Source organism: Dermacentor variabilis, unplaced genomic scaffold (assembly GCF_050947875.1).
Source record: "Dermacentor variabilis isolate Ectoservices unplaced genomic scaffold, ASM5094787v1 scaffold_17, whole genome shotgun sequence".
In the NCBI taxonomy this organism is placed as follows: Eukaryota; Metazoa; Arthropoda; class Arachnida; order Ixodida; family Ixodidae; genus Dermacentor; species Dermacentor variabilis.
Window position 1 is genome coordinate 9027838 of NW_027460335.1, and position 17942 is coordinate 9045779.

The 17942-nt window shown below is 46.4% G+C and overlaps 1 protein-coding gene across 2 annotated transcripts in view; it reads left to right on the forward strand.

Annotated features, from left to right (window-relative positions):
* Positions 1 to 17629, forward strand: part of LOC142568150 (RNA polymerase II subunit A C-terminal domain phosphatase-like) — a 91299-nt gene extending 73670 nt beyond the window's left edge. For both annotated transcript variants that reach the window (XM_075678227.1, XM_075678228.1), the window contains one exon: positions 17015 to 17629. In XM_075678227.1, the coding sequence (XP_075534342.1) occupies positions 17015 to 17510 (496 nt within the window). In that variant the 3' untranslated portion in view covers positions 17511 to 17629. The remainder of the gene's footprint in view (positions 1 to 17014) is intronic.
* The last annotated feature ends 313 nt before the right edge of the window (positions 17630 to 17942 follow it).

Here is a 17942-nt window from a genome sequence, read left to right on the forward strand (position 1 = left end):
AAATAGGACTAAGTTCTGCTCATCAATGTGCAACACAACCCTCCAACACCTGCTGCTAGTGAAGGGCCGTCAGTCTGGACGATGTTTTGAGCAAAGCTACGCCGACAAATTTTTGAAGTGCGCAAAGTCTGCTACTGCAAGGTCCCTGCAAAAGGACTCACCGAACACTGCCTGAAAGTTTCAATGAACCCCCCCCCCCCCCCCCGGCGCAAATAAAGTCTCCCAATTTTGGATCTCGCCAGGTTGGCAGGTATGCCATGCGCTGTAAAACAAATAGGTGAAGATGCCTATTGCAATAGGGTTGGAGGTGTGTGGTGACTTGGGAGGAGATTTCCTGGTACCAAAATAGCAAACCGAGTTTCCTATTTGCCATCGTTTTCACGTGACACTGGCAGGTGAGCATAGCATTGAAGTGGTCGTGGCGGGCAGCTGCCTTATATATGACCTGCAGGTGGAAAACGTATCGTATGATATGCAGTTTGGCGATATACTGAACATTGGTGCCGAAATATTCCGTTTTAGGAACGTACGAACTGGTACGAAAAAATTTGGGGATCGCACGCACTGCAGGAATCGATGTAAGTGAAGCTTTGTATGCTGATTGCTTTGATTGATGATAATTTGCAGTGATGTTGGTGGCTAATGTGTAATTTCTTCAGTATTTTGTCCAATACAAGGCTGGTGAGTTGATGGTAAATGTTACCTTGCATGCACCACTGCTGTTTGTCTGTGTAGTCCATAGAACACACAGGCAGACATGCTTGCTTGAGGCGTTGTGCATCATTTTTCATAATCTCTGAGAGTTGGGCATTATCATTGCCTCAAATGACAATTGCTTTGTAGCAGAAGTGTCAAATTTTATTAAATTTTGGGGGGATACATAATTCAACTAATTATTATACATTGTATGTATACATTGTATACATACATTCACAGTCTGCACCGCGTTTCGCTGCATAGGGAAGACGGTCCTTTTCCGGACGACGTTTCTTTGGGGCCTGGGTGTCCTCGACGCTGACTGCACGCTTTGGAGCCATTTTTCTGGTGCATAGTTACGTGTTCCTTATGCATACGTGACCAGCACCCTGTTGAGACACCAGCTCCAAGCGCTCTCATCAGGCTATGGATGATTGTAATGTTTACGCTATCACAGACCTGCACGCAACCTCCACAGCCCAGCATTTTTTTGCATAGGAAAGCAAGTGCAGCATGTGCCATACGCACTAACTAAGCATCCCGGTGTGTGGCGGCGCTGGCCAGGATGCGCGCAGAAGCGTACGCCATCTGGTGGTGTTGTAAAAAGTCCAGCGGCACGCGTAGCAAGGCTGCCACAGCACCCGGAAAGTCAACAGAAGAGGCAAAGAAAGCTTTTCTTTATTAAGCATAACTCAATTGGGTCCTTGTTTACATTCTCGATTACGAACGTTGGCACCAGGAAATTGTACGTGACGGATCATATCAACAAGGTTCTACAGTATGTATGTACATACATGACACATGTACGTGTCACATTTGGACGTAAATCACAGATGTATATACCACGCTCAGATGATTGTGTCTGCAGAGTATGAGAGTGTTGCATGCTGCAATAACAGCTGAAATTTTTAACCACACTGTGCATCCTCCCTCTCGGGAAGCAGTGCTCCCAGCCAGAGTTGAGGTGACGCACACAAACAGTACCACGTACACTGCAGTCCTAGCTGGCAATGTCACTCACCATGACACATCACTTTTGTAGATTGTCTAGTGTGGAAGCACAACGTCACCACCGTAAATGGGCTGCTTAGCAAAATAGAAGTGGAAAAAGAAAGGAGGCAGGGCTCGCCACATAAAGCCGACGTGGGCTCTCAGCTTCGGTTCGACGGTCTCTGCACGTAGCAGGCAAAGTAATGCATGCTGTTAGTAACTGCAGAAGCTTGCATGTATACATAAAGCCTAAAAGCACCGAACTAAATGTGCAGATCATCACTTAAGCTGACGGCAGTCAAGGTTGCACATGCAATATCTGCTCTTTACGAGCAACGGCACGCACAAACTGAAGAGCTAAAGAGCAACAATGCACACGCTTCTCCGTCACCTATGAAACCCCTGTGTGCCGGCATCAAATGCCGCCACTTTCTAAAGTGAAGCTTTCTCTGCCTCTTCTTTCGACTTTCCCACTGCTGCTGCTGCTGCTGCTGCCTGGCACACGGCGTTGGGGGGGTGGTTCAGAGCATGTGTATGCATGGCAGGAGCGTGGCAGAGAGGAAAGGCGATGCGAGAAGCTCATTTGGACATTTTTTTCACCTAGTTGCATGTGCACAATCCCTCTGGAGCTGCCTAGGCCACGATACCCTCTTCATGGCTGTAATTATCCATGACCCCCCAAAAAGCATAGCAGAAACTGCAGCAGTTGCTTTTCTACAACATGCAACTGTCCAGAGGGGAAGCGGATAGAATGGTTGAGAGGGTGTAGGAGAGAGTAAGCAGAGAATGGGGGGAGGGGTAGAACTGATGCAGCCATGAAACGAGTGAATAACACCCTTGGCACTCTTCGTTCACAACTCGCATACATATGGGGGGGAGGGCGGGAGAGGGGAATGTAATGTGAGAAGGTAAGGAAATGCTCCTACTAGACACAAAAGCGGTAGTGCACAAACTGGATAACTTTATAAATTCAAGGTATGGTACGTTCCTGCTATTTCTGAAAAACACCATGAAAATTTGTCAAGTGGAGAACTCACACACTGGATGCAGACATAAAGCCGCATTAAAGCACCGTAGTGCCTGATGACATTAGGAAAGTGACCGCACACCAGGTCAACACTTCTGTGCCCCTCACGGTAACTTTGTGGCAATGGAATTGCACGAGGTCGTGGATTCGATCCCGACCACGGCAGCCACATTTCGATAGAGGCGAAATACAAAAACGCTTGTGTGCTTAGATTTAGGTGCTCGTTAAAGAACCTTCTGCCAGGATGCGATGTGCTGTGTGAGTGAATGACAGTATTAACCTTCTTGGTCGTTATGAACAGTGGTGCACAACGCCTCAAATAAACATATCTCGCTGTGTGTTCTGTGTACTACTCAGACAAAAAGCAGTGATGCACGCAAGGTAACATTTACCATCAGCTCACCACTTTCATAATGTGCTAAACACTGAAGAAATTAGACATTAGCCGTCAGCATCACCGTTGGTTGTCGTCAATCAAAGCAAGCAGCACCGAAAGCTTAGCTTTCTTCGATTCCCACAGTGCGTGGGATCCTCATAATTTTTATTTCTTGTCCGTTAATTCCATGCTTGCCTCTCCACGTCGCTTTCATCGTTCTCCCCTCCCAGGCTCACGTAGTTGAGAAGCGTGCTCACGACCATGCTTATATGTGGGAGTTTCCTGCTGAATCCACATGATAGCCAGTAGTTTGTCTCGCTTGTTTGCACTGTAAGCGCTATACGTATATATAGATTTCAGGGAAAGTAAATGGGAGTCAGAAAAAGCCGCGTGTGGAGCTGACTCTGCACTATGTAGGTGGGCACATTATAAGTGGTGTAAGCTGTAGGAATGTCAAACTCGGATATATTGAATGCGAAGGATATGAATTCGAATGCTATTGAAAGCATGAAATAGTTCGCTATATCGAGAATTCTAAATATAAAATGTGTGTGTGTGAAGCTTATCTGAGATCTTCACACGTCTTAGACACTTTCCTGAGATTGTGAAAAGCCAGAACTTGCCAATTTGTTCCTTCAAGGCCTAGTCTTATATTTTAAAATGCAAAAACACCCATGTACTGTGCATTGTGTACATATTAAAGAAACCTAGGTAGTCAAAATTAACCTGGAGTCTCCCACTATGGCGTGCCTCATAAAGAAATCGTGGTTCTTGCACACAAAATCCAAAATTAAAAAAAAAAAAAAATGAGTGCCTTGTACGTACAGAAGTGACTTAAAATGATTTACTTATTGCTCACGAGTGTTGCAGTTTTCTTGTGGTGCAAAATGGCCTTTGAGAGGATGATCGCAATGCTAACCTTAAAAGCCCAAATGACCCAGACATGAGCCTGCAGTGCTCATTGCCCATGTCGATGTAGTTGTTGCTCGTTTTTTGATTCAAGATAAGGTACAAATTGATCCACCATGGAAGCATGCTAGCTTGCATGGATATGTGCCTTGCCAACATCAGCGTACTTGCACTACGAATCATGCATGAACATGTCTGGCTGCATGTCCGTTACAAACACTACTCCATTTAAGCAGCTGATCGTCATACATGGGCAATGAGCCAGGCAGACTGTTGTGCCCGGTTTCCGAACCGACTTGATGTTAGAGCTAAATGTGCTTGGTTCTCGGCCACCCTAAAGGGTCATGCCTCTCTTCTTGCATGCCGCTCAGTGCTCTGATGGCTGGTACATCCCTTCATTCTCAGCCTTTCCCCTCTGGCCCCTGTGTCGGTGACTGCCGACACTACACACATACTGTTAGTTTCTAAAGTGGCTTCCAGCTTCCAGAACATTTACTAACCGTATGAGCACAAATGAAATGCATTCAGCACAGACCCGCAAATTGCACAGCAATGGGTGTTGCGCGCCACTGCCGCAATGGTATTTCCTCAAAGTGCAGATGTGTCGTACGGTGATTTTGCTAAATCGAAAGTGTAATGTAAAGATCCATCTAGGTGTAGGTTGGGATGAAATCTATTTTGGCCACTTGCGGAATCCTAAAATGCCGTTCCAGGAAAGCCCTTGTCTACAAGACAATTCTGGCGACACAGCGTCTCCAGTTCGGCATCCCATGCCAGGTGCCACTCAGTGAAACTAAGATCAAGTGTCATCCACGCTTTCATGTAGAATGAGTATTGTACCACAAAGCCTTTTGTGTTCTTGAAGCAGAGTGACTATCTGCTCTTCCCAAAAACGAATGACTGCAGTTTGCAGAAGCCATCCGTATTCACAGTGAGCAAAATTAAGAGCACTCTGCCCATTTTTCCTTCATAGCATGTACTGTCCTTCAGATTGAATCTCTTGTTTGACAGTGTCTGCCAAAACAGTGCCATTTCGAATTCATCAGCATTAAATATTTCCGACAACGCGAGAAAGGATTGGGTGTGCGCGTGCCTATGCTGATTAAAGTATAAATGACTGGTGAATTTCAAATAAACTTCCGGTTGGCAGTCAGCGCTTGTCTGTAGTATTTGTTTCCTTGTGTCCTTGTTTTATTCGCGCTGTTAACCTCAGTTCTAAAGAGAAAGGATCACACGTCTAAGGAGAAGTGCACTTGCAGGGGTGTGATGTGGCGCAGCGTTTGATATATTGAGTGTGGTGGGGAACAGGAATTAAATGTACGCCTGGTACATGACTGTTCTTTTGCATCAGTTGTTCAAGGGGATTTTACAACTGTTTGATATAGACAATAATTCTGTGTATCTGAGTTTGATATATCTGGGATTGACTGCAACTGGGAAAACACATTATTCGAAGTCACTAAGAAATTGTCAGACTCAAGTGTAGTTGATATCTACGTAACGCAAAGCATTGTAGGTAGTCATTATTGCAGCACGAGACGCTGACGTGGGCTGTTCCAAAAAGACGCATGTTGTTTTTGTGGCTTCTACAAGCTTACACTTTCGCTGTTCGAATTGAGCCTACATCGGCAGCGTCATTGATTGGCACGTTTTGGCGGAAAGTTTTGACGTGCCCACTCGACGAAAATCGTTGCACCTGCGTGCATTGAGTCGGCGGGGCCCAAGCAGCCTTAGTCACACTTTGTTGTTTTGCTGTTGTGTAGTGTGTTAAGGTGGTGACGGGAAGCTGAAACAAAATCGAGTTGGTGGGCAACGGCTGTATACGTTGCTGCCAGCGCACAACGTCACGCTCTCTTCAAGTTGCCTACAACAGGGAACAGCTGCGCATTTCACTGATCACCTACTAGGATACGCAGTATGCTTCGAACGCCACTATGCTACACACGCTGTAAAGCAGATAGATGAAGGTGCTTGTCGCAGTGGGGTTGGTGGCAATAGCAATGAATGTGACAAGTGTCAACTAGCATGGAGATTGGCTGGTGACAGGAGAGGAGTCTGAGTGCATTCCGGCATTTTCACGACATGGGTGGGCATCTACTGCTGTTGGCATTGGGAAATCATACAAAACAGGATCGTATCAACAAGATCCTACTGTACAAACTGTGCCACTGTGCACCATCACCAAATGTTACCGAAACTTGGAAAGATCCACAAATTTTAATGCTTTCTTTGTGTTATTTGCCAACTTGCTGATTGATCTCGGGGCCAGGTGGCATTCATAGCAAACCTTCCTTTCGCCGGTGATTGTTCTGAATCCTTCTTGATTGTCCCGATTTGGAACAATGAAATGGGTTAGATGATGATCCCATGGCTTCAGAGAACATCGCAATTCACTTTGATGCTGTGCCGACAGCACCAATTTGTGTATTTATATTTTGATGGGTAACCATTACTGCGGGCAATCACAATAGAGCTGGTGGGGATTTGTGACCAGAGCCATCCAGGAATACCTGCTAACATGGTGGCACGCCTAATTTTTCAGTTTCTTAAGTTGCAAATGTGCAGGATATTTCGTGGTACAAATTCAATATTTTGATATGCGAGTAATAGATACAACATAAAATTTTGGTTATTTGGAATATTCAGTGTTTTAGAATTAATAGTATAGTACTGAAATATTTTTTTATTAAAACAATAACCTTTTGGCTGGGGATATTTTAAACTTTCACTATTCTAAAAAAGTGTTAATCTGTGGTTTTAGTAACAAGCTTTTACTGTATACAGTTGAATTTTGTTACAAAGGAGTGAAAGTTGGGTGAGTTGGTAGTTATTCTTGCTTAAAGTGAAGCACGCACAAAGGACAAAGAACACAGGAAATTTACGAACAAGCATTAACTCATAACGCAGTGTACCATATTTTTCCAGTGTATAGTCAGTCCAAGGGACCTTTGGGTCTAAAATAAAAACTTCTCTTTGGATATTCCACACCTGCTGTATAGTCCGCAGGTATGAATCAGTATACAGTAGAGAAACAAAGATTCTTTTTTTTTTTTTCAACTTGTAAAAGTCTGGGCCCCTTATTAGGCCGCGTATAGTAAAGGACTCTCGTCAAGGCAGTCGGAGTGAAACAAGTCAAACGTGTCGGATTCATCGAACGCCTCATCCATGTCTTCATCGCATTCAGAACCTGACATCTCTGTTAGAGGAGTTTTCGTCTACCTTTTGTTAAACCGTTGACAATAACTTGAGATGGGATGGCGTGCCAAGAATCAACAGTCCACTTGTACACTTTCTCACGAAATGCCCGATGCATTCGTCTACTTTTCATGTACATATGCAGACTATCTATAGGTGCAGATTACATACAATTTTATTTTATAAGGTTCAGGGCATGCTTAAAAAAATTTCACACTGTGCCTACAAATTTTTCAGTACCGCATAATTTCAACTATTAATCTTCTATAGTCTGTAAAATATGGCAGTTCTAGAAAAACCGGTAAATATTGATACAAGGCAGAAACATACTTAAACAATGTGCGCAGGTTCGTGCGCCCCCTCAAGAGGACAACGGCGTATCAGAGGAAAAGACGAAATAATGGCACGTGTTTTCGCCGCACGCACTCGCATCATAGGTGGCCGTTGTCGGCGTCTACAAGAAGAAGAGGTGACGCGATGCTCGAGAGATAAGAAGGCCTTCCTGATCTCCCGTTTAGAACGCGGCAGCGCTTTTTATTTACCCCCAGGGCACAAGTTAGCCCACAATAAATAGTTGTATCTGGACTTCCTTAACTGTCCGTTAGAATTCTGGTGGAGGTGCGGGGTAATGATTTCCAGCCCAATTCGAGTTGGAGGAAGCAGCCTGGAACCACGCCATCTCAGACCCAACGACCTTATGCCTGTCCACCAGCGCACGAGCCGTCGCCTACGTGGTGAGCCGCCTGAGTTTCCACTTTTGTCGGAGAAGACTATAATAGCAGCAGTAGACAATACTGAAATGATATCACAGACAGCCTCAACCTGCATCATTGTTGATCAGTCGCGAACGTCCGAGCCTTTTCACGGCGACACCTTCGAAGACGCCGAGGACTGGTTGGAAGGCTTCGAGCACGTCGCTGACTACAGTGGATGGGATGAAAACCGGAAGCTCCGCAATGTTTACTTCGTGTTGCAAGCCTGTGCGCAAACGTGGTTTGAAAACCACGAAGCTGTCCTCCGGTCGTGGGATGACTTCCGACGAGAGCTGTTGGCCACATATCCGAGAGCTGTTGGCCACGTATCCGAGCACAGACCGCCAGGATAGAGCTGGCAAGCAAGAAGCCAGCGAAACAACGAAAGCATGGCAACATATTTTGAAGATATGTCCCGCTTATTCCGCCGGGCCGACCCGAGCATGAGCGAGGACAAGAAGCTTCTGCACCTGATGCACGGTGTGAAGCAGGAACTTTTTGCTGATTTGGTTCGCAGCCCTTCACGCACCGTTGCCAAATTCCGCTCCGAGGCGACAACTATGGAAAGGACTCTTCAACAGCGTGCGAGACTCTACAACCGCGATATGAACGTCGCCTCTATGGATGCACTGTCGGCAATGTTCAGGAACAGCATCGAGGTCTTACGAGAACTCGTAAGATCTGTGGTTCGAGAAGAGCTCCAGAGGCAACAGCTGAACAACAGCCCCACAGCGGTCTCTTCGTTAGCAGAAGTGGTTCGCGAAGAAGTGAGACGAGCAGTCCACCAACAGCACCTGCCAGCACAGCCGCAAGCGTCGTCACCGGCATGGCTGACGATATTGTACGCCGAGGTACTCAGAGGATCTCCAGGACGTACTTTCATCGCAGCAACTGCGCATGCACCCGAACCTCGGTTCTTGCCGTCTCCGCCGGAGACGAGATTCCGGAAGGCTGACATATGGCGCACTCCTGATAGAATCCCGCTGTGCGACCACTGCGGCGAAGCTGGTCATCTCTACAGGATGTGCGAATACCGCAGAGCGGGACTTCAGGGGTTTTCCGTAAACGCTCCTTGCCCAAGAAATGGTGAACGCCCTTTCGAGATCCAGGAATATTTGTCAACGCGCCAAAGCCCGCAGACTTCACAGCAACACCAACCTCGGTCAACAGTGTCGCTGAGGTATCGATCACCGAGCCCGCATCCATCCTCAAGCTCCCCAAAGCGACGCCCCCAAAGCCCACGTCGGGAAAACTAATACTGGCGACCTGTGGAGGTGAGGCCGCTGTCGACGCAAGAACAAAGCCTCCAGCGCTGATTCTGAAATATAACGTCGGACACGAGAGCAGTTGCAAAAAGAGTGACATAGCTTCCGATTTATGTGTGCTTATAGACGGCTGCGAAATTACTGCTTTAGTAGACACAGGCGCAGACCATTCCGTTATGAGTAAAATACTTGCCAGAAGACTGAAAAAAATGCTGACTCCTTGGAGAGGACCGCAAATTCGAACCACCGGTGGACACCTTATCAACCCGGTGGGCAGGTGCACTTCTCGAATCTGAATACGCGGCTTTACATACATCGCCAGTTTCATTGTCCTATCAGAATGCTGAAGGGATTTAATTATTAGAATGGACTTTTTGCAGGCGAATGGTGTAGTTATCAACTTGCAAGAATCCTGTGTGTCATTCTCAACGAAGCACACCATCGCGACATTCGAGTGTGAAGAACAATTCGATGCGCTTCAGATTATAGACGACGACGTCACGATACCCCCAAGATCCAGCATAGCTGTCGCCGTAAGAAGCACCGTATTCAGTGACTATGAAGGAATAGCAGACAGTAACACTGGGCTCTTACTCCTAAAAGGGATCTGTATGGCAAGGGGTCTTGTTCGGCTGCATGACGGGTGTTCAAATGTCGTCCTGACTAATTTTGGAAATGAAGTCCAGCATGTTGCGAAGGGAACCGTCATTGCCCGCCTTAACGATTATGAACAGATTACGGATTTGAGCCCTTCTGATGCTGCACTACTGGAGTCTGACAATGTAGACTCCATACTTTCATCCGTCAACATCGAAGCAGCACTATCACCGAGCCAGAAGCAGCAAATAGAGAACCTTGTATGAGAATTCGCCTCGTGTTTCTTAACGACATCGAAAGTCCAGAGAACATCCACCGCCAAATACCGTATCATTGTCGACGAAGCTGTGAGGCCTATTTGCCAGCATCCTTACCGAGTGTCACCGAAGGAGATAGAGATCATCAGCAAACAAGTCAAAGAAATGCTTAGAGACAATATAATTCAACCATTGACCAGCCCGTTGGCTTCGCCTGTGGTGCTGGTAAAGAAAAAGAATCAGACTTTGCGCTTCTGCATTGATTATCGGAAGCTAAACGTCGTCACAAAGCAGGATGTCTATCCACTTCCGAGGATCAACGACACCCTCGATAGACTACAGGATGCGAAATTCTTTTCCTTTCTCGACCTCAAAAGCGGATACTGGCAAATAGAAGTGGACGAACGGGATCGTGAGAAGAGAGCATTCGTCACACCAGACAGACTATACGAATTCAAGGTACTTCCGTTTGGCCTCTGTTCCGCACGTGCCACCTTTCAGCGGATGATGGACACTGTGCTCTCCGGGTTAAAGTGGCAGTCCTGTCTGGTTTATCTTGACGATATTGTGATTTTTTCTACCACCTTTGCTCAGCATGTGGAACGACTAAGGATTGTGGTCAAAGCTATTAGTTCAGCAAGGCTGACGTAAAGCCACAAAAATGTCACCTCGGCTTCCATGAGCTCCTTTTCCTCGGCCATGTGATTAGCTCCGAAGGCATCCGTCCTGACCCTGAGAAGACTGCAGCAGTAGAAAAGTTTCCTAGACCAACCGACAAAAAGGCCGTTAGGCGATTCCTAGGACTTTGTGCCTACTACAGGCCTTTCGTCAAAAATTTTTCGAAGATTGCTGAGCCGTTAACGCGATTAACGAAAGAAGATGCGCCTTTCATATGGCACAGTGAACAAGAAGATGCATTCAATGAGCTGCGACGGCGACATCAAAACCACCCGGTCCTTGCGCACTTTGATGAGGAAGCGGAAACAGACATCCACACAGATGCCAGCAACTTAGGACTCGGTGCCGTCCTCGTTCAATGGCAAAACGGAGGGGAAAGAGTGATTGCAAATGCTAGCCGCACTCTTTCGAGGGCTGAAACCAACTATTCAGCCACAGAAAAAGAATGCCTCGCAATAATATGGGCCATAGGAAAATTCCGACCATACTTATACGGTAGACCGTGCTGGCTGCAAACTTGAAAGATCCTTCTGGACAACTTGCTAGGTGGAGTCTGAGGCTGCAGGAATACGACATAACGGTCGTGTACAAGTCAGGTCGCAAGCACAGTGACGCTGATTGTTTATCACGTGCGCCGGTTGAATCTGCTCCTGTGAAAGATGGACATGAATTTCCGTTTCTTGGAGCCGTAACCACATCTGAGATGGCCAAACACCAGCAGTCTGGCGCCGAGTTGCTTCTACTCATCAGGCACCTCGAGGGACACCCCGTCCATGTTCCGCGAGTTTTCTGCCGGCGATTGGCATCGTATGTGATGAAAAATGGCATCCTGTACAAAAGAAATTTTGTACACAGCACAGAGAAATTTCTACTCGTTGTTCCTTCAGCTTTGCAATCCGAAATCTTAGAAGCCTGTCACGATGACCCATCAGCAGGACACCTCGGAGGGAGCAGAACATTCGCCCGAATTCATGCTAAGTACTGCTGGCCAAAGCTACTGAATTCAGTACAGCATTATATACGAACATGTCGGGATTGCCAAAGACGCAAAACGCCTCCATTAAAACCTGCAGGCCTCCTTCAACCAATAGAACCCCCAGGAGCCCCATTCGAACAAGTAGGAATGGACTTGCTTGGTCCCTTTCCGACATCGTCATCAGGGAAACGTTGGATTGTAGTAGCGACGGATTACCTAACCCGATATGCCGAGACATCCTCTCTAATCAGTGCAACGGCCATTGAAGTGGCTGAATTCTTTGTCACCAAGATAGTATATGACACGGTGCCCCTGCAATTATTATCACGGACTGAGGAACTTCGTTCACAGCTGATTTGACGCAATCCATTATGAAACTGACTCATACCAGCCACAGGAAAACAACTGCCTATCACCCTCAAACAAATGGGCTAACCGAGCGATTGAACAGGACGCTGACTGATATGTTGTCAATTTACGTAGACTTAGAGCACCGTACATAGGACAATATCCTACCCTATGCGACATTCGCCTACAATACCGCATTGCAAGAAACCACTCAAGTAACGCCATTCCAACTTGTTTTTGGACGAACAGTTACCACACCCTTGGATGCAATGCTGCCTGTCAGCGACAGTACAGAACAGAACCCTGACATCAATGACTTTACACAGAAGGCCGAAGAAGCACGTCAGCTGGCGTGACATCGCATTCAACAAAGGCAGCGCATTGATGCAGACCAATACAACCTGCGGCGAAGGGAAGTCGAGTATGCACCAGGCGACAAAGTACGGGTGTGGACTCCCGTGCGGACGCGCGTTCGTCCGAAAAGCTTTTGCGCCATTATTTCGGCCCTTATCGAGTACTTCGCCACGTCAGTCCCCTGAACTACGAAGTTATGCCAGAAGGACAAGTGAGCTTATCACGATACCGGCATTGCACAGAAACTGTACATGTGGTCAGACTGAAGCCATATTATGACAGGCAGTGAATATTTGACCAAACATCTATTCTGAGCCATATACCACTTTGGTATAGACAACAGCTTGTGAACAATTTCGTCGCTTTACGCATCGGGACGATGCGTTTTGGAGGGGGGATAATGATACAAGGCAGAAACATATCTAAACAATGCGTGTAGGTTTGTGCGCCCCCCTCAAGAGGACCGGCGTATTGGAGGAAAAGACGAAATAATGGCACGTGTTTTCGCCACACGCACTCGCATCGCAGGTGGCCGTTGTCGGCGTCTACAAGAAGAATACGAGGTGACGCGACGCTCGAGAGAGAAGAAGAAGGCCTTCCTGATCTCCCGTTTAGAATGCGGCAGTGCTTTTTATTTACTCCCAGGGCACAAGTTAGCCCACAATAAATAGTTGTATCTGGACTCCCTTAGCTGTCCGTTACAATATGTACCCAGCTAACTGTAGTGAGCATGTGCAAAATGATTCAAAGAACATAAAACAAACAGCAGCAAGAGCAAAAGGTCACATGTTTAGAAAAGTTAATTATTTAATAAATAGTATTAATTACTTCCCTCCACCTTGCGGGCTTCCGCAGAACTATTACATCAAGCGAATTATTTGTCACTGAAAGCCACAGCTGGCTCACTAATGCACATATCTGCATGCTTTCTGTTGTGAAAAGCCTCTGTTGTTTTGCTTGTTAGTTTATTTTTATGCGACTTTTTTTAACTTGACAGTAAATATAGCTCCTTTAGCTTGCCTTCACCCTCTTGAGCCAAAGTAGTGAGTGCTGGTCCGCCACATGCTATCGAAGCGCTGGGGTCCAACAAAGATGCAGTAGTAGTTCACATTGGTCAGACGAGTTTTATTTACAGGAAATTTTTTGTCAAGGCATAAGATGAAGAGGTAAACCGGGGATGCCATCTAGCTTGCTCGGGGGTTCTGCCCTTCATGCCGGTCTCCTCTTGTGCAGCATGCTTTTCTCCACTGGCCTTCTGTGCTACAAACAGATTAGTAGGTGGCTACAGTGAGCCAGTAAGCCGAGTAGTAATCCTTGGGATAAAATCCATTCAAAGGTGTGTCAGGGTGCTATGTATCCAGCTTCTAACATAGTGTGCCCGTTTGCGTACTAGCTCACCGTGTCAGGGCTGAGCTAGCTGGACGCTGAGCCAGTATGCCACAGGCCTTACACCTACCTTGATGGGACAGACTAAATTGTTAGAATTATCTGGTTGGTCGAATTGATGAAGAGGCAGAAATAAAACAAACACGCTACTCAGCTGCTTCATTTGACAGTATAGTCAAAACCACATATAACTAGTCTGCAACAAAATAAAAAAGGCGCAGTTTCACCCGAAAGCCGAAGCATCGATTGCAATAGCGAATTAATAGACAGCTATACGAAGTAAGGATAGTAGATTTATTGGCCGTATACACTTGGAAACATTCGCTTGCTAACTGAATTAACAAGCGTGGGGTCAGCGTGCACAAGCAAACATGAACACGTCACGATCGATGAGCACGGACACTCCCTGTCAAAACGCTGGTGTGAGCAAGCGTGGCAGCAGCAGCGAGCCAAGTGATGTTCTTGTGATCTATTGCTTCAACGCAAGAGCGGCGATACTGTGCGCGCAACCGTCCAAACTACGCACTTGGCGGAGTCGAAGCCATCCCCTCCCTCTCTCTCGTGCTGTGTACACACTTTTCTCCTTATTGACCCTTTTTGCGGAGCAGTTCTAGAGACATGAGATGGCGCTTTTAGCAGCGCGCGGCACGTAGCCTCAGCGACAGCGCACAAATACGAAGTCACTACCACTTCCAACTTGCTTCGCTGCAATCATCTGTCAGAAATGCAACTGAGTTTTCGCTAACGCACTGTGTTGCAGTCATGCTGGATTGATTCATGTGAATTGAAGATGTGTGCAGAATGGTTGGCTGCAAAAATAGTAACTGGCATGTTAAGGAATGTAATGAATCTGTATGGCTAAGTTCGCAGACTGCTGCTGCAACTGTCCATACATGTTACCGGCACTTTGAGATGTACGGCTTTCCGTGAGGATACAGAAATTTGCTCATCTGCGAACATTGTATCGCTAACCTTCAAAAAGAAGTGCTTCAGCCCTGAGTGAGTAAGGGTGAATACTGCTCTTCAAACAGTGACAAAGGCAGTAGCGCTGCTTCTTCTCATAGTAAGTTTCGCGCACAGTGAGCACGGATCTACCCCAACTAGCACAGAAATTTACGCCTGCTCTATTGAAATGTGTCAATGAGTGGATGGGCACACACTTGAATATATACGCAGCATATATGCACAATAAATGATGGACTACACTCAAGAGTAAGCAACCTACTAGTTATAATACATTTTTGCTACAAGGTATCACAAGGTACAATTAAAACGGCTACGTTTCAAGCCTTGCACGCAGCAAAAACAAATATATCGGAAGTGGGCACATCCGGGAGTGATTAGGAAGAAAATAATCAGATAGTGACCGCACTGAGGAAGTCAGAAATCACTGCTTCAAAATATTTGCCAAATAAAGAGCGAAGAGCAAAATACATTAATCCCAATTCAATTCATAAGCGGAAAGTTTGGATAGCCTAGAATACATACTTGGCCCCATTTTTAGAACAAGCACGATATATGCTGCGTGCACCACTTGGACATACTTAACCAGCTCTAAAAGCACTCTCGCTTGTTCTCTGAAGCTGTGGCCAAAGCTTCGTTTCGTCCACCCAGTCACCATCTACGATATCTCCTGAAACAGAGGTTTTCTAAGCCGCCCCGGCATCATGCAAACCCATTATAAACACAGAGACAACGGAGGCAGTTGAGGCAAGCAATGGGCGCGTCACCACGTGATCAAATATGGCAGCGCCCATGGGATCGCTGTGAAAATGGTCAATATGGCGGGCGAAATTGAGCCGCAATCGTCAGTTCCCCTTGCGCCCGGTCGCGAAATGTGCAGTTGCTGCCAAAGCACAACGCCGCCTCTCCCTCCCTTCCATGCCTCCCGCGGCCTTTCACATGACGGAACAGAGCGCATTTGCTCTCCGCTTTCTTTGTTCACGCATGCCAGATCGAGTCGTGATCATCAGCTTCCCTCGCGTGCTTTCACTCGAACATACAACATACGACGCGCGGTGATGATGTTGTCGCCCTTGGACTTTATACGAGACGTGACGGCAAAGCCTACGACGATGGCAAAAATGCGCTCGGAGTGTTCACGTAATGCTATCGCAATAAAAGGAGTGGGGAATCAGTTCGATATATAGTCAGCGTCCAATTTTACGGGCTCCCTGGGTGCCATGAAAACGTTTGAAAAATCTGGCATTCTGAAAAAAAATGCATGCTTTCTACTGCCCCCAAGGGCTCAAGTCGCCACAGGTACATAGCATAGCTCTGAAGCTCTGCCAGTGTACACTTATTCGGCGTATCAGTGCTCTTACTGTCACAGCAGACGGTGGGTACACATGTGTATAATTAATGCAAAATGTGTCCCATGACAGTGGCCCCCTTCCAATTTTAGTATGCTTCACTGCAATATATCACCTATTCTTCACCTAGTAACACTTCTGTATTGCGGCGCAGCTGACTTTTGGGAACTGGCATTATGCAGCGCTTGACTCTTGTTATGCTTTTCCCGCTGCGAAGCCATCGGCAGGATGACAAATGCGCCATTTCTGGCAGTGGTCAATTCTTTCAGTGAAAAATATTGCATGGAACAGCAGGAAGCTTGGTAGCACATGTCGAAGCAGCTAGGCCTAGCTTTGTTGTGGTGGTGGCTGTGGCTGCAAGCGGATTGACGACGTGCGAGATAATCAAAACTGGTGCGATCGTGGCTTCAGTTAGGGCTGTTTGGGAACTGCGTTCATGGTAAAGTCCGGAAAATCAGATAGAAAAAGATCTAGCTATAATTTTATAGTGTTTGAGTGTTTTCCATAGTCTGTGCATTGTGCTGGGGGATCACTGACAAGGTCCTGTATCAAATGAAGTTGACCTTGTGCTAGGAAAGTTCTTGTTTGCACTTGTCAAATAAAGCAACCCTGTCTTCGAATTAATTTAACACTTATTTTGGGAAAGGTCCTTCAACCTTGGTAATGAAAGTGGTCAATAAACACTGGTGTGCTGCCTTTACATGAAGCCGCCATGGTTCAAAACGTTGCCATGCAATGATCAAGAAGAAAATAAGGGGAATCAAGATGTTCAAGTTTGATTTTCTTTATGACCATACAAAGGGCAGACAGACAGGGAAGCCCCGGAAAACGGGAGGAGGGGGAGGTAATGAACTACTACTCTAACTGAATTGTGTTCTTTATTCTCTTTAATGCAGCGCACCATCGTCAAGCAAAGACGACCACCCGCAACTCGATGAGAAGGCGAACCCGTACCTAAGCATGTCGTCGGAGCAGCTGCTGGAAATGGATCGCGAAGTTGAGGACGAATGCAGCAACGACGATGATGATGATGACGACGCAGAACGGAGCAAGGAAAATGCGGAAAAGGTGCAAGACGAAGAGTCGAGCCAAGACTCTTCCGTGCTCGGAGCGGATACGAGGAATAATTCGGACACCGAATCGTCTGCCGAGTCGCTCTCGGGTGGCGAGTGTCCACGTGGATGGAGCAAGCGACGGCGCCGGAAAAGAGGGCGCGAATGTTTGACAGAAGATGAGGCATCACAGCCACCAAAGTTTCCGAGAAGTGAACTGCCGGAGGACAGTGAACGTTCAAACAGTGAAAAGTCCACAGATGACTGGTCGAATGGGTCGATTGGGTCTGTTGATGAAGAGATGGCTGCAGCTGTGGAAAGGGAATTTCTGGGTCTCTGAGACCCGGTGAAAAAGCAACTGCGTGTATCTTTGTTGACTGCTTGTGATGCGATGATGCTGTAGCTTGTAAAAGTTTGGAAAAACACAAGATTTTAAGATAAACAAAAAGATGTTGTGCAGTTATGCTCGCCTATTTCAAAACCGCAAATCATGATTACATCCGATTTGTGCTTTAAATGATTAGTGACCCATATATTAAAATGTTTAGAAACTGTACACCTGCTCCTAGCACGCAAAAGGATTATGCTTAGCAAAGAATTAAGTTGGTAAATAAGATATTTTAATTTGATACTAAAATGGAGATGACGGCAGATCATTGTAACACAGAGCCAGAATTTGATGACGTGTAACGAGTTAACCGAGTTAAGGTAATTACACATATGAAGTAAACAGACAAGGCGGCCAAGGAAAGCATAAAGGCAATAACTGTTG